This window comes from Lepidochelys kempii, chromosome 1 (assembly GCF_965140285.1).
Source record: "Lepidochelys kempii isolate rLepKem1 chromosome 1, rLepKem1.hap1, whole genome shotgun sequence".
Classification (NCBI taxonomy): domain Eukaryota; kingdom Metazoa; phylum Chordata; order Testudines; family Cheloniidae; genus Lepidochelys; species Lepidochelys kempii.
Genome location: NC_136380.1, coordinates 13,912,398 through 13,934,755, shown reverse-complemented (window position 1 = coordinate 13,934,755; position 22,358 = coordinate 13,912,398). Strand labels below are relative to the sequence as shown.

The following is a 22,358-nucleotide window of genomic DNA, read 5'->3' as shown; positions in this document are numbered from 1 at the left end:
CTGAGACACACACTGGTAAGGCATGTCAGGTAATAATAAGGAGCAGCCTTCCCCTTACAGAGTCAAGACCAGATCTAGTGGCATTGCCACATCAGGAGAGCCGGGGAAACACACAGTTCAGGAGGGGCTGTGGAAAAGGTTCAAAGAGAAGATATATAGAAGAACCCCAGCGAGAGATGAAAAACATGAAGGAAAAGGCCTGCAGGAACACTTTCCTGGTGTGGGCTGAACGACTGGTGTTGGCATTTGTCCCTATTTAGCGGCCCCAAGCCAAGACTTTCAGAGAAGGCAAGAATCTCCCCATGCTTCTCCATCTTCCCAAATCAAGGCAGAAATCAGGACAGATACGCCCATAGGAATCTGAAGAATAAGCAAAAAGGAATAGTTTCAAAGAGCAAGATGTTTAGGATGGAAGTATAGCACCTAAGTTTACCAAAATTCCAAGCAGAAGCTGTTTTGTGAGAGCACTAATTGGAAAGAAAAATGACTAAGGAAGGCTAAAGAAATTTTGCTTGCATCATTTCAGTATAAAATGTAGTTTCTTTATGGTTTTGTTTTTTGTACAAATACTGTAGTTCTAAGTTTACATATCACTTTATAAGGAATTTAAATGTTTTCACAAAAAATAGAAGCTGACAGTATGCCTCTGTTCTTATGGAAATATTGCTTTAAGTTAAATAATTCCACAAAAACTGTAGTGGATAGTATGGTGTTTTGTATTTAAAAAGGTGACCTCCTTAAAGGATTTTTTTTTTAAATGGCCAAATACTTAAATGTTATACATTTTAAAATTTGGTGTAACAGTGCAAAAGGGCCCCTCTTCATGCAGACCAGATATTTGATTTAATTTTGTATTTTTTAAAAAAATTCATCTCTATAGCTAAGAGGAAGAGGTGATCTGTTAAAGGAGATGTCCATTTCACATAACACCAGCAAATGATTCTTGAATTACCAATACTTTGACATTTTAATATACACTAAAATATTTCTTGATGCAGTCTTCTTCACAGAGTATAAATATGATATGGACATGTCTGCATAAGAATACTGTTTAGATTGCCACATATAGAACTGTAATCTTTTTGTTATGTGCATAGTTTATCTTAAATTTAAACAAATTACATATACAGAGGTCTAAAGATCCTGTTTCTAAAGATCTTTTGGGGGAAACATGCACTAAGCAGCTGAACTGTGACAAGTGCAGAATGGTATCAATCCTACTATACTATCTGATTTGTCAAATTTGTCTGTACAACTTATTCTAAAATTCACAATAGCACTCTTAACCATTTATGAAATGAGGCAGATCATGTCTTTGCAGTGCTCATGGACACATTCTCCATGATTTGCTGGAAAGAATGAAGTGAATAACCACTAAGGTCCTAGAGTTTGTTTTCTTGAACTTCTTAGTGTTGCATATGGTGGTTGAATATAACAGACTATAGGATGAAGGTAGTATCAAGCAAGTGTTTTTTCTGCAGCCAGTGGAGTTTTGTTGATGGACTATGAAGTTGTATAATGCAACAGATCAGACCAATCAATAAGCATAATTTACACAGCAACGTAATGACCTGGAAGTAGTTTGTAGGCCCTTCATCAAAATGCTGTCAAACTAAGAAGTTTGCAAAAAGCAACCCCTGAGCAGATCTAACATGGTCCTCATATGTACAGATTTTTAAGAAAACTCACCTAAACCAACATTAACGATTTTTCTCAGGTACTGGTTGATACCTAGCCATTTTCTCCAAAACTCATTACAAAAAAAAAAAATTTCTTTGATTTTTTCCTAACCTAGATTCATTAAAAGCATTCTGCATAGACTTCCACTTCATGGATAATCTGAGCTTCACAGAGAAGTACTCTTTCACCATGCATAATCTCAATGTAAAATACTACCTGTTAGTGATAATTTAAAGATATGTATTAAGTGACAATATAAAGCAAATGAAACAATACATATAACTTAGTGTCTTTTATAGAAATGGTATAACACACATATAACCCAGGACCTGGTTTTGAAGGAGCTGACTGAAAAATACTGACCTCCTGACAGAATTGCCTCTATGAAATCTTTATTAATCATTTCTTTTTTTTGTAAAGAAATATGCAAATCCTACATGAAACTTTCTACAATCAGCTGTGATCTATTTCATAAGTCAGAGAATCATTTGATTTTTCCAGATACTTATGCACAACTTTTAATTAGCATGATGTTGTTTCCACCATTCACAATGTGGAAACAAAAACAATGTCCTAAAACTATGGGGATTCTAAAATTAACCTCAAGTTTAGAATAGGCCAAACGAAAAACTGCTTTAAGAGCTCAATTATTGGGTGTTGGAGGCAATTTTGAGTAATTAAATGCTGAAATGTGATTGTTTTCATGCCAGTGACATATGCAATTCACTGTCAGAGTAAGTCTCTCTGTCCTACAACAGTCCAATTCCTTACCTTACTTTACATCTGTTCAGAAGTTAAAACTTAAAGTGCCTTTTTTTTCAGAGCAATCTCACTGATGTGGTTTCAGTAAATATTCTATAAAACTACTACAGCAAGGGAACTTGATTTTCAATGTTCGTTTATTTGGGTTGTTTTGTATTGGTTTTTATTCCCTAACTAAAATATTAAGAAAATACACTGTTTTCAAAAAAATCTAAGATTATGCATAACACATGCTTTAGAACACAGTAATTCTGGATAACTGTAAAAGTTAACAGGGTGAAAATTTGATCCAACTTTATTAATCTGTCTGGAAAACATTGAGTATTTATCACTTCTCAAACAAATCATTCAAAATTGTTTTTTAATTGAAAAAAAAACTACTAGTGACCAGCAGCCCAGCCTTCGCAAAAGACACCACTAATAAAAAATCCTGTGTATGGTAACTAATAGATAACCTCTGCCTTATGGCATTTCTCACTCAGTACTGGGAGGGCCTTTTCAATGAACTCTCCTTGTGCTTTGGAGGGCGTGGGGCGGCACGGCTGCAGGTCCAGACATTCGGCACTAGCAGATGAGTTGGAGATGGTCTTGAGAGAGTTCTATACAGCTTATCTTCAGCACCACAGCATAGGCACGAGTGTCTGAGCACCAGTTAGAAGTCACATTAGGTCTCTGAGGTGAGGCACTGACCCCAAAGTCCAGAGCTCTGGTCAGCTTTGGAGAAGGGGAGGGGTGTCAAGAACTATTTTGGTATCAACTGAGCCCATCCAGAGCAAGAGTCAAAAGCTGGACAGAGAGCAGAAACTTGGAACTCTCCAGTGCTCAGGGAGTCTAACCAGGAAAGTAGTCCCGGAGGACTTCAGCATCCCTGATTTTGGATTCAGAGCCTTTTCAGATCCTGTCTTTTCCCACAGAAAGTAACAGTGATGCTTGAGTCAGTTTATGGAACTCAGAGAGGTGGAGGGTTTTGATGCCAACAAAGGCCATTCTGACTATGCACAAAAGCCCCAGCCTGAACCCATGGTCTGCTGATTTTGCCCATAGGGCAAGAAAGCGTGGAACCTAAGTTGAGACTTTCGGTGTAAAAGCCCAACAGATGTTACTTCTGTCCAAAGTGAGAAACAAACTTCTCCTAAGCAAAAGAGGCATCATATACCAGCAAACTGACTAGGGAAATATCAATGACCAGGAGGTGGACCATTTAAAATTTTCATTAAGTTCCACCGTGGGTAACTGTGGCATTGACCTGGGAAAAGTGTGGGCAAAAATGGGTAATTTAACCTCATCTGTGCTACACTGACACTAAAACTATTGAAAAATTATTTGAAACAATATATAAAACTACTCATAAGACAAAGGTAAAACTGTCTAAAAGTTACACAGATAACTCTAATGCTCACAGACTATAGTGGCCAGAAAGAAAGGAAGACAGTTAGGGCTTGCAACTCTTCCACATAGCCTGGAACCAAAACATCTGGTGGCGTGAGGTGGTGCTCATGCAAGGCTCACTGGGCATGGCTTTCCAGAACACCATGGTGCCGGTGCCTTGAACCCCATGAGTGAGATTACACACAAAGTCCCCAGAAAAAGAAGTGTTTCACTAAAACAATACATTTAAAATTTGTTTCGGTTTAAAAAAAATAGACAAGAGCAGATCAGCCTTTGTAGAAGACCCCATAAATAAAAACCTATGTATACATGCAACAAAGCACTTTCAGGAACAAATGTCACTTTTAAGCTTCCAAGAGTTTATTATAAAAAGTAAAAAAAAAAAAAAAAACAAAAAAACCCAAACATTTTAAAAGGCAAGGAATATATTTTACAATATTTCTAATATGCTATGGTCAAGGGTTTCTCTCAGAGCCCAGCACTGCAATTCTTATACAGGCAAGCCTCCAATTTACTTGAGTGAGAGGCTTGCCGGCATAGATTGCAGGATCATAGCCAAATTTCTTCACAACCTACAAGCATGGTAGACACTACAATTTGCATATGAATGCTCACTATTATCAAGTAAATTGCTAGCATCGCTTATAGAGAGAAGTAAAAAAAAAATCTTAATTCCTTAAAAAAGGAAGCACACGTCGGAGTCTTAATGACAGGCCATTTCCCCCACATTTTAAAATAGTGTGATATGCATGCATTTTAAAAATTATCTTCCCACTCAAATAAACTGAGCATTTAATAGACATACAAATAAAAACAAAGCAGGCATAGCTAAATTATGCTGGAACAGCCTAATGATGAATTTTCAACTGTGGTACATCCAACTCCATAATAAAATTATTTCTTTAGAGAACAAAAATAGGTAACGTTACTGAAATGCATCAGTTAACATCAGGGCTATTGGCCAATGGATCCATGTCTACTTCTTGTTTGTCCCCAGGAAGAGATCCGCCCTTCTACTCTGCAGTCTTTTCCTCCTCTTTTTACAGCCACAGTAATCTTTTGTATCCTTCTCCAGGAGGAACATTTTGCCAGGACTACATGGAATGAACTAAGAGAGAAAAAGTTGCTTGTAAACACTTTCAAGGCAAGTACCTCCAATTATTTTACTGACACCCCAGCGGTTAGCTAACCGCTAAGTCCGGGGCCAGACTTGATTTCACCCTATTAATTAATTAGTCCTGAACAGCTGTCATAAGGCATGTCTTCTCTAAGATACGGTTGTTTTATCTGTGCAGAAAGTCTGCATCAGTGAAGTTACTCCTGTGTTCAGCACTGAACTGATGACATTTATAACGCCTTTTTTAAAGTGACAATCTATACTGGGCTATGTAATTTTTTACAATTCCAGATACATTCATATTCATTTTTGCAGTGTCTTCTGTCCCATTGCAGTTATCTTTATTACAATGCACCTAAGACTTAAAAAAGACAGTTAAACTACCTAAATGCTGTAAGTTATCTCAGGTTTTAGAACTTGTACATTACTCCTGCAAATGAGGGCTTTAGGATTTTTTAAGCAGATTGTTCATAATCTTTTAAGTTATCCTTTGCCTGTTTCTTTCTGGTATTACACTGTGGGCACTGTACTAATATGTGCCTATACAGGGCTTTTTATCTGTATATCTGAAAGCATTTTACAAAACAAGGTAAGAATTCCCATTTAACAGATGAAACAGAGGTTAAATTACATGCCCAAGGTCTGTCTTGTGGTTAAGGAAATGTACTCGAAAGATCCAAGATCCACACTCAGCTCCACCACAGACATCCTACCTCTGTCCAAAATCATTCAGGTTTCTCTGTGACTGCATTCCCTATCTGCAAAACAGAGATAATACTTCCCTACCTAACAGGGGTGTTCTGAGGTATTCAGATACTATGGTGAAGAGCACCAAAGGACATTTTAAATTCAAGTCACACAAGTTAGGGAGACAGTGGGGCACACAATTCCTGATTCCTAACACCTGCCCAAAGAATTTACAATCCAATTCAAAAACAGTCAACCTGAAATCCACATTAAAAGTGCAACTGGGTTTTACTCCTAGAAATACTTCTTCCTTGTCCAAGACTGATAGATGTATAAATGGAAACTTCCTTTTTGAGCTCAATTACTGGAAACTTTCTTTGGTTTTTAGATCCAGAAACTAGGCAACATAGCAAAAATCAAATAAGTATTTGGATGCAAAAGAATGAAAGGTATACAGATATGCATGTACACACAAAACTGCACAATGTTACTGGGGCAACTAATAAATTACTTTCAAGGGAAAATATTTATGTATTTGAATGTAATAAGTTTCAGAGTAACAGCCGTGTTAGTCTGTATTCGCAAAAAGAAAAGGAGTACTTGTGGCACCTTAGAGACTAACCAATTTATTTGAGCATGAGCTTCGATGAAGTGAGCTGTAGCTCACGAAAGCTCATGCTCAAATAAATTGGTTAGTCTCTAAGGTGCCACAAGTACTCCTTTTCAATGTAATAAGTGTAATGTAATCTCGCTAGCTGCAGCTCCAAGCCAAATCGCACCTGGAGCTGTAGCTAGCGAGAGATGTCAAGAGTAACAAGAAGGGTTTCTTCAGGTATGTTGGCAACAAGAAGAAAGCCAAGGAAAGTGTGGGCCCCTTAATGAATGAGGGAGGCAACCTAGTGACAGAGGATGTGGAAAAAGCTAATGTACTCAATGCTTTTTTTGCCTCTGTCTTCACTAACAAGGTCAGCTCCCAGACTGCTGCGCTGGGCATCACAAAATGGGGAAGAGATGGCCAGCCCTCTGTGGAGAAAGAGGTGGTTAGGCACTATTTAGAAAAGCTGGACGTGCACAAGTCCATGGGGCCGGACGAGTTGCATCTGAGAGTGCTAAAGGAATTGGCGGCTGTGATTGCAGAGCCATTGGCCATTATCTTTGAAAACTCATGGCGAATGGGGGAAGTCCCGGATGAATGGAAAAAGGCTAATGTAGTGCCAATCTTTAAAAAAGGGAAGAAGGAGGATCCTGGGAACTACAGGCCAGTCAGCCTCACCTCAGTCCCCGGAAAAATCATGGAGCAGGTCCTCAAAGAATCAATCCTGAAGCACTTACATGAGAGGAAAGTGATCAGGAACAGTCAGCATGGATTCACCAAGGGAAGGTCATGCCTGACTAATCTAATCGCCTTCTATGATGAGATTACTGGTTCTGTGGATGAAGGGAAAGCAGTGGATGTATTGTTTCTTGACTTTAGCAAAGCTTTTGACACGGTCTCCCACACTATTCTTGTCAGCAAGTTAAAGAAGTATGGGCTGGATGAATGCACTATAAGGTGGGTAGAAAGTTGGCTAGATTGTCGGGCTCAACGGGTAATGATCAATGGCTCCATGTCTAGTTGGCAGCCGGTGTCAAGTGGAGTGCCCCAGGGGTCGGTCCTGGGGTTGGTTTTGTTCAATATCGTCATCAATGATCTGGAGGATGGCGTGGATTGCATTCTCAGCAAATTTGCGGATGATACTAAATTGGGAGGAGTGGTAGATACGCTGGAGGGCAGGGATAGGATACAGAGGGACCTAGACAAATTGGAGGATTGGGCCAAAAGAAATCTGATGAGCTTCAATAAGGATAAGTGCAGGGTCCTGCACTTAGGACGGAAGAACCCAATGCACAGCTACAGACTAGGGACCGAATGGCTAGGCAGCAGTTCTGCGGAAAAGGACTTAGGGGTGACAGTGGACGAGAAGCTGGATATGAGTCAGCAGTGTGCCCTTGTTGCCAAGAAGGCCAATGGCATTTTGGGATGTATAAGTAGGGGCATAGCGAGCAGATCGAGGGACGTGATCGTCCCCCTCTATTCGACATTGGTGAGGCCTCATCTGGAGTACTGTGTCCAGTTTTGGGCCCCACACTACAAGAAGGATGTGGATAAATTGGAGAGAGTCCAGCAAAGGGCAACAAAAATGATTAGGGGTCTGGAACACATGACTTATGAGGAGAGGCTGAGGGAACTGGGATTGTTTAGTCTGCAGAGGAGAAGAATGAGGGGGGATTTGATAGCTGCTTTCAACTACCTGAGAGGTGGTTCCAGAGAGGATGGTTCTAGACTATTCTCAGTGATAGAAGAGGACAGGACAAGGAGTAATGGTCTCAAGTTGCAGTGGGGGAGGTTTAGGTTGGATATTAGGAAAAACTTTTTCACTAGGAGGGTGGTGAAACACTGGAATGCGTTACCTAGGAAGGTGGTAGAATCTCCTTCCTTAGAAGTTTTTAAGGTCAGGCTTGACAAAGCCCTGGCTGGGATGATTTAATTGGGGATTGGTCCTGCTTTGAGCAGGGGGTTGGACTAGATGACCTCCTGATGTCCCTTCCAATGCTGATGTTCTATGATTCTAAGTGGTTTTAAAGTTTTTTATTTGTACGTTTTTAAAGTTAAACACACTAGTTTTGCTCTAAATTCCATCTTCCCTCCCATCACTTCTATTCCTCTGCCCCACATTGCACATGTGTCTCTGGCACTTGGTCCTTCACTCTTCCCCCTGCACACACTTCTCTACCTTTTGTTCCTCCTCCCCTCTGTCCATACAATCCAATTACATACTTCTCTTCCTCTTGTGGCTATGACGACCAACCACCTGGGTCCTCCTCTCCCTCTGGTATCCTGGAAAGGCTGTCTAGCTGCCTGGTTCTCTGTTCTGGGCATTCCTCTCCAAGTGGCACCTGCTGGTTTATCTTCTACTGACAGCTCCCATTGGCATTCACAACACCAGTCTCACTGGTGGCTGCAGTCTCTGAGGGATGTTCACTTATATGTACAAACAGGCCACAGTGGAGACAAGCTAAACTGTGTCCTCCTCTTCTTTGCTTCCAGATGCTTTTAGAGGTATCAAAGTGTTTCCAAGGAGGACCAGCCAACACCATATGACCTGCTAGCGCTCTGCAGACCACAGTTTGGGAACAACTTTTAGACAGTATTCATGTTGCCTCCTAAACATTAATTTGGTCTTACGACACTCAGGCAGAAAAATTCATAAAAATACATTACATTTAATTAAGATCCTCAATTACAAGCGCCTCCCACATTTGAAAATGCTGGTGTAGACCTTCATGGTATGGTACTTCCTCACCTTTCTTCCATGCTTGTAATAGTTAATAATGCTGACGGTTAAAGTATTATAACTGGCATCTTAATTAGCACTCATTTAAATGGTGTGGTTTGCAGCTCAAGCTATTATTTCAGGCTCTCTGCAAACTCAGGCAGATATCATTGAACTGGTTACACTAAGGTCACATTCTGAAGGTTTACTATGCAATTATAATGGCTAAAGATTAATTAAAAATAAGCAGATATTCTGAATAACAAATGAGGTCTGTTTGTGCAGGGTCATATGCCACAATCTCTGGGAAAAGCTGTGCTATGGAGTTATAAATTGTAAATAATAATGAAAAGTACAGTAGAGACGCAACTATGATCTCAACAAGGTAAAATATTTTTTCTTTCAGATGCTCAGAGGAATTAGTAAAGTAGATGTTCTATGGATAGTATCCAAAGTAACTTCTCACAAAATTGCACTTCCATTCAGTGAAACGGTATTTGAATAACTTTGTACAATGCAGCCAGCACACTAGTCATGACTATTAGCCAGCACAGCAGGATTTCACTGTAGGGGAGTTTGCAACATTGTTGCTTCCAAACAATATCATTAGATATCTCTTTAGCAGAATGGATTTGTGTAAACACTTCCAGTTCTGACCATTAGGGTAAACTTTTAAATGTATATGTTTTTGTTTAGCAGAGTACTGCACTATTTAATGCTGCAAAGTTGTAGTGACAGGGCTGACTGAGCATACAGGCATTACCATAATACAAATAAAATTCTAAGAGTCCCAATAAAGGGTCCACTGAGCTAGGCATCATTCAGACAAGTAATTAAGGCATTCCCTGCTCTATAGCGCTTAGATTCAAATGTGTTTCTCAAATGCATGTTTTTTTGTTTTTCCTAGAGTTAATTAAGTATTTTAGGAAAAATGGTCAGAACGGCCATCAGCAAGATTTGGTGGCCACACTCTGAGGCCACCAAAACATTTCTCGTGAGACCCCCTAGCAAAAAGGCAGGTATAACACGTAAACAAAAGGAGTAAGAATATTAGAAAATCAAGTTTTATGCTATTTCTATGCAGATATGTAGCATAATTTACTACACCCGCAAAAACTGCTCACCACTGCAGGACACTATGGTCTAGCCAGGTTCCATCCTGATATAAAGCTGTATTGTGCAGAAACATGGCACACAAGTACAGTATATCAGCATACAGAGTTTTTCAAAATAATACAAAAATGGTCTTTTTAACAAGACGATGGGAGGAGTGTGAATATTGTTTTTAAAGTTTTGCCTACTCTTTCCTATAGACTAGCTCGGCAAATAAGTCAAAGTTTAATCTTGCATTAGTCAGTCCCCTAAAGTGTCAAAAGGCATTTGGATATTTGTACTAGATTATTTGCAAGAAATACATTAAAACAGCTTAGGGTTTTGTCTACACACCAAGTTTCTGTGGGCAAGCCAGGGCATGAATCTACAGCGCGCCAGCATGGCCATACAGTAACGCGCCATGTGGACACTGCTATGGCACAGTAAGCACTGCACTCCAGGGCTTTCAACGCACCATAGTAGTGTCCACATGGCATGTTACTGTGCAGTGAGCTACTGCAATGTTGATTCATATCCTGGCTTGCTGCACAGTATCTCACCTTGTAGACAAGCCCTTCCAAGTTTTACTTAAAAAATAAAACTACTGAGAATTCTCAGCTTCTTTTATAAAACTTTGTTTTAAAGACAAATGTCACATTATAATTAATGGGAGAGCGTTTATATTTAGTTCAATGACAATTTGTATTGTTGGGAAACATTGTCAGAAAATTTCACACAGAAGAGAAATCTTTTTAAAGCTCTAAATGTCAATTATCCAGTGTTTTCAGGCAATACACCTATCACCAAACCAAGGATGCAATCCTGCAAACTTTTATTCATATGATTAGGCAGTCACTAAACCAATAATGCCAGCTGCATTGCTGGAAATTTGCATTTTTTACTAAAAAGTCTGAAAACCTCAGGTGTTATAGCTCCAGAACTCTGAGAATGCAATTGTTCATTTTCCTAAGTTCATTAAGATTTTACCCCATATAGAATGAATGCTAAAAATGTTCATGAGTACAAAAACACATAACTCACCATTGTGTTTAGATAATGCAGAGAAATATATTAAGATCTGAGCTCAGACTCCCGGCATCTCTTAGACACAAATGCCTAGATATTTACAGATGTTTAGGCATTGCTGCACTCAGCATCGCAATTGATTTAGGAGTCTATGACATTCCAGGGTGCAATCCTGACCAGTGAAGTCGTGCATCACCCCTATCCTGCAACTTTGGGTCCCCCACAATGCTTTGCTGCTGTAGGTCCCACCTGGGCTGCTCACAAACATCCAAACAGCATGCAGGTCACACCTTGAGTGTGTGTATATAGCTACAGCCCTGGTCCAGCAACTCTGACCCCAGCAGCCTGTCAGCAAACACCAGCCACGCTTTGGCTTTCAGTAGCGTTTGGTTACTACTTGCAGGGTGACGCCAAACACACTCCCAGTCCTGAACTTCTCCCCAAAACATGTGTTCTACACTGTCCAGCCCTCTCCTGGACAGTCCAAATATATTAAGTCAGTTGTCCCTCTGAGGTGATCAATATCTTAAATTGAGTTACCCAAACAATTTACAACACTGGATTAGTTTTAATTAAAGAATAAAACAAGTTTATTCAACTACAAAGACACAGGTTTTAAGTGAGTACAAGGCATTAAAGTCAGAAATGGTTACAAGAGAAATAAACATAAAATGCTTTATAAAACTTAAACTAAACTTGGTTCAAGGTGACATTCTTACCCCACAGGTTCCCAGCAACACTGCTGACCAAATTTCAGGTCAGGATCTGCTCCTGAATTCCATAGGCTGATTCTTTTGTTGTCTTAGGTGAAGGAGAGAGAAATGGAGAGGGAGAGAGAACTTGCCCCTCACTTTTACAGTTCAGTCACCCTTTAAAAGGTATTTTCCTGAGGGTTATCCCTAGATAAAGTTCCTTCCAGCTGTGAGGGAGACATGGGGTCTCATCATGAAAGAGGTTTCATGCTATTGTTTACTAAAATGCAGATTTATCTTGTCTCCCTCTTACTGTTTCAAGTACCCTGTTTACTACTTATATGTAAACTGAGGTACACACACATTCCTTTGTTTAAGACCTGCTTGACCAGTCCTGACTAATCAGGGCTACATGGGTTTGAACACGTGCTTCCAACACTATTAATGTGGAATTCATAACTTTACATCTAATGTTACTACACACATTTCATCATGATTCACCAGTGAGTTATTACTTTTCAAATGATGCCTCACAAGACATATTTTTCACAAAGATGATTACGACATAAGGTCTGAATACAGGGGTGCATTCCCTCACAGAGTTTAAATCTCGTTTTTGACTGTCAGTGGAATTTAGACTCCTAAATAACTAAATCCCTTTTGAAAAGGAGACTTAAGCTTTAAAATAGCTTAAAAACCTGGGCCTAGAGCATTAGTTAAAAATGCCAAGCCTTAAAACAAAATATATTGATCCTACTATTCAAAAGTTGTTACTTTAGTGTAACTGCCAAAGTGATCAATGACACACTAATGTAAAGCCTAATGTATCAATGAATACTCATATAGCATCAGAGTCATCTATTGACTTTTGATAAAATCCAGAGCTATTGCATTAGTTTTCAGTTTGTGGATATGCACACAGGTATTGTTGGAATATATAGCAAAAGACTGACCTAAATACAACGTTTATGAAATAAAAAAGGCTTCATTTCCATTTAGTTCAGGATGAGACTATATGTGCAGGGTTTCACCATGAGTAAAATTTGTATGGTAGAATTTTAAAGTCTTGAAAAATTAGCCTCTCCTATTATTACAAAAGTCACTCTACATAGAAATATAGCAAGTTCTCCTGTTCAATGTTTCTTTATTCTTAAGATTTATAACATTTTAAAGAGGCCAACCTAGGCTCTAAGAACTTTTGCCATAAATTAAGAAGTCACAAATTAAACCAGCAGATGCTCCTTGTCCCCAAACCAGAAGGAATCTGACAAAAGGGAGAATCAAAATCCATTAAATCAATACCCATCCCACACCTTACCACGCCTCTTCTTCACCAAAAGCCTGGGTAAATAGATGGGCCTTGCAGAATGCTCTGAAGCTCACTAGGTTTGGTCTGTTTCTGACCAAGGGAAGCACGGTCTTAACAAGGCTATATTTAATGCAAGTATGCAAAGATGCTATTGCAATGATGATGCGACAATGATTTTTCCTCCGTTTCCTCTAACCAATTTGATTCCACTAATTACATAGCTGCCACTCCTACCCCGGAAAACAGTTGAAAAAAGTGGCTGTGGACCATTTCCAAGACCAACAATTCCTCCCTAGATCTTTCCCAAGTCAGGCTTCAGAGCAGGATACAGAATAGAGATTGGCTTCGGAGTGGTAGCCATGTTAGTCTGTATCAGCAAAAACAAGGAGGACTCCTTGTTGTTTTTGCAGAAGAGAGACTGTTCAGCACAGCCAGGGATATCTGATCCAAATTATAAAGAGAGATATTTTGTATTTCTTGATGCACACAAGACAGCCAATGTAAAATGCAAAATAATGTTGTGGGAGATTTCCTAATCAGTTAATGTATCCTTACATACAGAGAACAATGGCTTAGACAATAAAGGCAAATTTATCCTAGGACTTACCTGTGCATACTCTCTCTCAATTGCAGCTTTCTTCTGACTGAATGTCCTACAAAAAACAGGGGGGGAAGTCCATTAACACACACAACCATATACTATAAATGCAATAATTAAAAAGGAGTTTTATATAACTTCAGTTCAAATGCACCATCAGGCAGCCTTTACAGCCAACAGAAGAGCAAAAGAAGAGCTGAACTGTTTGACAATTGTATATTAACTGCCTAACAACCACTTGCATGTGGCCACCATAGATTAAGAGCTCCTTCCCTCAAGCTCCATTTACTTCATTAAAGTCTCTTCAGCTTTACATTGGTTTATCAGAGAACAAAATTTGGCCTTCAGGCATCTAAACTTTTTTTTTGGGAAGTCATCTCTCCCTGACTGCATCTGAACATACCAGGCTAATTGTTCCAGATGCAGGACTCATCTCACTTTCATGCACCATCTTCACTCAGGAATGCCCTGATTTAGCAATCGGTGTAGCTACATCAGCGTGGACCCAGTTAGCTCAATTGGTTTAAACCCCTATATCACTTTCTATACTAAGTTTCAGAGTAAAAGCCGTGTTAGTCTGTATTCGCAAAAAGAAAAGGAGGACTTGTGGCACCTTAGAGACTATTTGAGCATAAGCTTTCGTGAGCTACAGCTCACTTCCGATGAAGTGAGCTGTAGCTCACGAAAGCTTATGCTCAAATAAATTGGTTAGTCTCTAAGGTGCCACAAGTCCTCCTTTTCTTTCTATACTAAGGGATCAGTAGTGGTACAGCTACACCAATTGCTTGCCACAGACTATTGAACTAAGGCCAGCACTCAGTGTAAGTGAATGCCAAGTATTATTGATTTTAGAGATGGGCAAAACAACAGAAGGACAAGAGAAGAATCAGTATATTTCATTTCCCATGGTTTACACCAAGGCTTTGTGGGCCAAATTCTGCTCTTTGGGCATCAGTATAAATCTGGAGTAATTACAAATGCTTCAAATGAGTCATGCCAAGTTTATAACAATATATCAGCAGAATTTGGCACTGTGACTTTACTCAATCATGTTCTGGCAAAAATGGGATTCGCAAAGCTTTCAATATACTTTTGCATTACAAGGTCCAAGTCTGAAGCAATCTTGCTGTAGAATAAAAACAGATTATGCTACCCCCTTTCCCTCTAAATACAGTAGGTCTCTGTACTTTGTAGCACTAGGAGAACCAAACTACAGCAGCACAAAGAAAAGGAAGAATGGTTGAACCATAGCTAACCCTCCTCAGATTTAGAACTGTCTAGGCGTACCAAGACTCCTAGTAGTGCTCTGATAGTTTAAGTCATTTTCTTTTTACGCTCAAGCAACCAAGCAATAGGATTTTCCTTGGTCTGCATTTCCACATTTTTCTACTAAGATTAATAATGCACTATGCACAAAACATATGACTTTAATTCTATTTAAACAGATTGAACAATTAATTATGGGGACAAGCTAGAAGTTAATGTAAATACAGCAGACGCCCGTTTGCTGCAACACCTTATAAGAGCAACAGCCTCTTACGAACAACATTTCCCCTGGGAACACTTTCCCTACTGTAAGTTATCGACACTCCCAATAACAGCAAAGCCGCTTAGGAGCAACACAGCAGAAGAGCACAGATATGTTTCTACTAATAATCATCTACTGTATCCTGTAATAAGATCCTATAAAGTTGAAATTAGAATGTCAAAACAGAATAAGCACCAATGGTGCCTTCTATTCCTGCCAGTAGAACACACTGTTAGAGGTTCCATATTTCAAATAAGATGTAAAACAGAGGTCCTGGCCAATTGTAGTCATTAAAGAACCCATGTAACTCTTTTCAAGAGTAAGGTTTATATTAGCTCTGCGGGCTTGGCCACATTCCAACTCTGAGGAAGTGAGCTGTAGCTCACGAAAGCTTATGCTCTAATAAATTGGTTAGTCTCTAAGGTGCCACAAGTCCTCCTTTTCTTTTTGCGAATACAGACTAACACGGCTGTTACTCTGAAACATTCCAACTCTGGTTATCACATCCGGTCTACCTAAATTTCTCTGGCAGTTTCAGCTGCGTATAAGTGACTCCATTTTAGAACTAAGTGAAATCATCCCTGCATATTGTTGTTTAGGATCCTTCTGGAAGAAAGATGCTACATAGTACATTAAGGTATTGTTATAGGTAACATTGGACCAACATACTTTAGTAGTTTTCTTATCAAAGCCCAAGCTTCCATCTATGATAACAAGCATATCGAAAAATTAGGGCTGTCGATTAATCACAGTTAACTCATGCAATTAACTCAAAAAAATTAATTGTGATTAAAAGAATTAATTGCACTGTTAAACAATAGAATACCAATTTAAATTTATTAAATATTTGTGGCTGTTTTTCTACATTTTCAAATATATTGATTTCAATTACTACAGAGAATACAAAGTATACAGTGCTCACCTTATATTATTTGTATTACAAATATTTGCACTATAAAAATGATAAAAGAAATTGTATTTTTCAATTCACCTCAGACACATACTGTAGCGCAATTTCTATCGTGAAAGTGTAACTTACCAATTTAGATTTTTTTTGTTCCATAACTGCACTCAAAAACAAAACAATGTAAAACTTTAGACCCTACAAGTCTACTCAGTTCTACTTCTTGTTCAGCCAATCGCTAAGAGAAACAGGTTTGTTTAGATTTACAGGACATAATGTTCCCCACTTCTTATTTACATCTCCAGAAAGTTAGAACAGGTGTTTCCAAGGTATTTATGTGCCAGATATGCTAAACATTCATATGCCCCTTCATGCTTCGGCCACCATTCCAGAGGACATGCTTCCAGGCTGATGATGTTTGTTAAAAAAATAATGCATTAATTAAATTTGTGACTGAACTTCTTGGGGGAGAATTATACGTCTTCTGTTCTGTTTTACCCACATTCTGCCATAGATTTCATGTGATAGCAGCCTCAGATGACCCAGCACATGTTCATTTTAAGAACACTTTCACTGCAGATTTGACAAAAAGCAAAGAAGGTACCAATGTGAGATTTCTAAAAATAGCTACAGCACTCCACCCAAGATTTAAGAATCTGAAGTGCCGTCCAAAATCTCAGAGGAACGAGATGTGGAGCATGCTTTCAGAAGTCTTAAAAGAGCAACACTCCAATGCAGAAACACAGAACCTGAACCACCAAAAAAGAAAATGAACCTTCTGCTGATGGCATCTGACTCAGATGATGAAAATGAACGTGTTGGTCCGCTTGGCTTTGGATCATTATCAAGCAGAACCCATCATCAGCATGGATGTATGTTCTCTGGAATGGTGGTTGAAGCATGAAGGGACATATAAATCTTTAGTGAATCTGGTAAATATCTTGTGATGCCAGCTACAACAGTGCCATGCAAATGCCTGTTCTCACTTTCAGGTGACATTGTAAACAAGAAGCGGGCAGCATTATCTCCTCCAAATTGTAACCTAACTTGTTTGTCTGAGTGATTGTCTGAACCAGAAGTAGGACTGAGTGGACTTGTAGGTGCTAAAGTTTTACATTGTTTTATTTTTGAATGCACGGGTTTTTCTGTACATAATTCTACATTTTTAAGTTCAACTTTCATGATAAAGAAATTGCACTACAGTACTTGTATTAGGTGAACTAAAAATACTATTTATTTTGTTTTTTACTGTGCAAATATTTGCAATCAAAAATAAATATAAAGTGAGCAACCGTACACTTTGTATTCTGTGTTGTAACTGAAATCAATACGTTTGAAAATGTGGAAAACATCCAAAAATATTCATATAAATGGTATTCTATTTCTGTTTAACAGCGCAATTAATCGCAATTAATATTTTAATCGATTGATGGCCCTATTAAAAATGCAATATTCTTCCAAAATGACTTATGTTTCTTCAACAAGTGCGACTGACTTCAATAACGCTGTTACAGGAACTGCTGAAATCTATAAACATTTAAGAGGTAGTGGGAAACAAGTTACTGTTTTTAAGCCTTCAAAAATAAAGAGTGTAAGCTTCAAAATCAAGAGCAAAAATATGCCATTACTAGTTTCTACTCAGGCAGCCTCATTTGAAAATTTACAGTCTGATCTAGATGTAAAAAAGAGTATATGCACTATCGTTCATTCTAAACTGAAACCAACTGTTGTGGAATTTAGTACAAAAGTAATTTAGTATTTTTGGACTGAATGAGTTGTACACTGATAGAAACACTGAAGTTTGTTTTCAAATGAAATGGTTGTAATCCCACCATTCTATTATTCTAAAATATTTAATTCACTTTAGTATAAACAGATTTTAGACCATCAGAGTTAAATTTACAGAGTGATTCAATTTTTGAGTTTCAGTAGAGTTAGTGGGAAAAGAGTAAGTATCTGAGATTGTTCTTTAAAGATGGCGTTCTCAAATTTTTCGAGAGCAAAGAAACTTCTGCTAGGAAACAAAGCAGACTGACTGACAAAGTATTTGATGTCCTCCTACCTTGACAAACCTGACAATTTCCATGTATACACTTGTATAAGGTCAAGGGTTATGTCAACATTGTGAGAAAAATCTTGAAAGAAAACAAGCTAGTTCCCTGAAAAAAGATATATGTATTGTGTAGTTTTTAAAAAATGGGCATGCATTTACAATTACTATTTTTATGTATAGGGCTATACAGAGGTTTTTGTGGGGCCCGGGGTAAAATCTGAAATTGAAGTACTTCACTCCCTCTCCTTCCTACAACCTTCCAAAAAATTTAACCCTGAGAGGAGGCTGGGGAGGGCATGTGCTGGAGCACAAGCCTGCACTGCACTCGCCCCACGTGGCAGAGCCACCTGGTTTTGGATCAGCAGCCCCTCAACTGTGACAGCAGGGCTGCTGGGCCAAATTTCAATGCAACCCAGCAAGTGGGGGTCCTCTCAAATGGAGGCCCAGAGCAAACTGTCCCTTTCCCCCTGCCCTGTTTATGCATTTATCAAGTAATTGTTACAAAGGAAAGAAAGTAGGTTAGAGTTGAGAGCATATTTTAAAATTTTTCTTTCAATTACTTACTTCTAGATAAAAAGAAAAGGAGTACTTGTGGCACCTTAGAGACTAACCAATTTATTTGAGCATAAGTGATTCCTATCTTCAACAGATTTAGCAAGTAGCAAGCATACACATGAATACGTATTTCAGGATGAGGCACTACATTTGTCAGAAATAAGCCTAGTATAAATTAATACATTCAAAATTCCTGAACATAAAATAACAGGATTATTAGCACACCTGAATTCAGTAGATACATGGGAGCTATGTATCATAGAGTTGTGAACACTTGCAATTTTATTGCAAGTTTGATATTTGCCTCAACTGATGGAATGATGTTATTGTGTAAATCTCTCAGCTTTCATTTTTAAAAAAAGAAGTTTCAAGCCTTCATGGTTACGAAGAAAAGTATGAAACCTGCCTTTTGGTTTTTGAAGCTTTCAAATTAAATAAAAGAACCCAACATTTATTCTTTTATAATTCCTATGATTTTTAAATTAGTCTGATACTTTTTTGAGATCTGACTCATGCTTTTGAATGCTCGGGATCAGCAATACTTGGAGAGTTGAAACAATCCTTCCTGCATTTTATTTTAGTCTATTTAACTTAACTTTAGTAACTGCCTCCTGTATTCATTTTCAGATCAAAATGATATTACTAACTATCATTACGAGAATGAAAAAGTGAAATATTCTATCATGAATCTAATGTATTGACAACAATTAAGTAACAGTGAATGTTTGACAGCAGTGACTGTAGCACTGGCACCTAAAATCCACCTAAAAAAATCAGTCTATTACAGTAATAATTAAAACAAATGAACTACCACTTAAACATTACGAGCCCTGAGATTATTCTTCCCCCACAACCAAAGCCTGCAGCATTGCAAAGTTAACACAGGTATAGAGCTGTGCACACTCTCCAATGGATACATAAAGAGCCTCTACACTTCCACCAAAAAACTGAGTGATTTGTATATGTGACCGAGTACTTGGGAAAACAACAGGGGAGAGGGAAATTACTGCTGTCCTCCCCACCCGCCCTCCAAAATGTACTACTTTCCTTCTAGGTTCCACCTTTCACACACCTATCCTTATAAACTTCTCACGCTCCTACTGACATTTTTAATTTACTTATTTATAAAGCTAAAAAACACAGTACAAGAACATCTGAGAATGAGGGAGAGTTGGTTTTTATTCTATTCTACATTACCTGTATTTTGCCTCCCTGATAACATTTAAACCACCTCCTCAATATTAAAACAAACATCTATCTTTTTTCTTTTGATTTTTTTTTTTAAACAATGGAATCCACCTCAAGGGTAATAAAGCTACAACAACAACTATACTCTCCTCTTGCAATACTACTAGACCTATGGTTTTATTTACCACATTTGAGTACCACCTGCCCATTGAAAGTCAAGTTCCAGAAATGTGACGACAGCTAATTTAAAGTAATGGCTGCTATGCTGTATTAAGATTTATTTTAACATTTTTGTTACAGATCAGACGAAGAGAATTAAGCAAGGAGCTAGATCAGTGGAGAATGTTGTGTCAAGAAGTCTCTCCAGAACCCTTGCTTCCCAACAAGAAAGATGGAATGAAAACATTCAAAAGGTGGCTCTAGAATTATATTGTTGCACCAGCATTACCAAAGTATCAGTCAAGCCAGTGAACCTCCTCTAGTGCTACAGTCTAATACATTACATTTTTAAGGTTCTAGATCCACAGTAAGCATGGAATTGTTCACATTTTAGAATTATGAGGCTGTATCATAACAGACATTTAAGGAATACTGTAATTGACAATGTCACCTGATCACATAATAAATGAGGATGTGTTTCTTTCACAAACGGATTGCAGAGTGAAAAAAGCTGAAGTAGTTATACAATAAGTGCTAATCTCAACTACATTGGTCATGTTTCATGACGGAAGTTCAAATATGTCTAAGCACGTCTACTAACTGTTAATTTATCTGAATGCAGAAAAAATAAACGTACATAGTAAATATGTGGTCAAGCTCATTCACATATAATTCTCTGTTAAAATACATAGAGACAAATTTAAACCTGCTGTAAGTGACCGAATCTCCCATGGAAGTCTTGGACAAATTCAGAAGTGAGCTAAGCAATGGCGTAAGCTACATGTGGAAGTTAAGGCCTGTGAAAGCAGGATCAGGGCCTATGCTGGTAAAAAAAAGAAGCATCTAAACTAGAAAAGTAGTAGAACTTTCACTAAAAATTAGCATTCGGTGAATGTGCTAAACAAATACAGCTTAATTCACATCTACACTACAGAGCCTTAGCCAGTATAAAGAAAAGGAATAACTTGTGGCGCCTTAGAGACTAACGAATTTATTAGAGCATAAGCTTTCGTGAGCTACAGCTCACTTCATCGGATGCATGCAGTGGAAAATATAGTGGGGAGATTTTATATGCACAGAGAACATGAAACAATGGGTGTTACCATACAGACTGTAACAAGAGTGATCAGGAAAGGTGAGCTATTACCATGGGGGGGGGGGGGGAACGGACAGACACGGACCTTTTGTAGTGATAATCAAGGTGGGCCATTTCCAGCACTCTACAAGAACAGTAGAAGGGGAAATAAACAAGGGGAAATAGTTTTACTTTGCATAATGACACATCCACTCCCAGTCTTTATTCAAGCCTAAGTTAACTGTATCCAGTTTGCAAATTAATTCCAATTAAGCAGTCTCTCGTTGGAGTCTGTTTTGAGCCCCCTAGAGTAGATGCAGCATAAGCAGGCAGAAGCCAACATGCCATCAGCATACGTGCATCTACACTAGCGTTTTTGCCAGCACATCCGTATCGGCTAGGGGGTGTGATTTTTTTTTCCCCCACACCCTTAGCTGACACAGCTACATAAGCAAAACTTTATAGTGTAGACCAGGCCTTGCAACACTGACAAGATGGAAAGGGTTAGCGGTTACATCAAGTAAAGCAACTAACAGGAGGATACAAGTGAGGAGAGAGACCCGCTCTTTCCATTCCCTCACCAGGTAGATTATACTCAGTTTGCAGAGTTATTCCTTTTCTGGCCAGTTTACCACCTCACGTGAAACTTGCTCATTTATGCTATGCCTACATCCCCTCTTGAAAGAATGCAAAAGCCATGCTATAACAGAGTTGCTAAGTAAATCACAGGTATAACAAGATTTTAAGGTTGTTTATTAAACCAATTTATGAATTTGCTGGCTTTAAAGTGTTTAATATTTTGTTTCTTTTTAAGTAACAAAATGTTCTACTAAAATCAAGTTTGGAAGTTACATATATACAAATTGCTAAATATTAAACAGAATATTCCTTCAAATGTATATAAACTAAAGTATTTTAAAATTAACGTAAAGAGAGAATTTCCAGAGTCACATATTAAAAAACAACCAAATGATAAAATATCTCCAATACAATAGGCAACAAAATAACCTGGTCCTTCTGGTCTTGTTTCTGTAGTTTGTGGTTTCCTGCAGAGTATTGTGAGAACCTGCTTTATCTACAGAACTCAGGGAAAATATTTTTTGTGTAGAACAGTATAAATTCCTGCAGTTTATACTATTTTTTCAGCAATTACTGAACATGATACAACTTGTGTTGTGCAATTATGCAAGCACTAGAAGGGCAACGTGTAATTTTATTAACACTGATTTT

At 38.3% G+C, this 22,358-nt stretch overlaps 2 protein-coding genes across 6 annotated transcripts in view; one reads left to right on the top strand and one right to left on the bottom strand.

Annotated features, from left to right (window-relative positions):
* The window catches only part of LOC144930406 (uncharacterized), a 69,745-nt gene extending 49,085 nt beyond the window's left edge, over positions 1-20,660 (top strand). For both annotated transcript variants that reach the window (XR_013635536.1, XM_078852072.1), the window contains 2 exons: positions 4,907-4,975; positions 20,195-20,660. Coding sequence is in view for 1 of the 2 variants with exons in the window: in XM_078852072.1 (XP_078708198.1) it covers positions 4,907-4,975; positions 20,195-20,317 (192 nt within the window). In the remaining variant the exon portion in view is untranslated. The remainder of the gene's footprint in view (positions 1-4,906; positions 4,976-20,194) is intronic.
* FCHSD2 (FCH and double SH3 domains 2) overlaps positions 1-22,358 on the bottom strand; it is a 225,104-nt gene that overhangs the window by 157,895 nt on the left and 44,851 nt on the right. For 3 of the 4 annotated variants that reach the window (XM_073334756.2, XM_073334750.2, XM_073334766.2), the window contains exon 3: positions 13,676-13,721. The exons of the other annotated variant lie outside the window; for it this stretch is intronic. In XM_073334756.2, the coding sequence (XP_073190857.1) occupies positions 13,676-13,721 (46 nt within the window). The remainder of the gene's footprint in view (positions 1-13,675; positions 13,722-22,358) is intronic. 4 annotated transcript variants of the gene reach the window in all.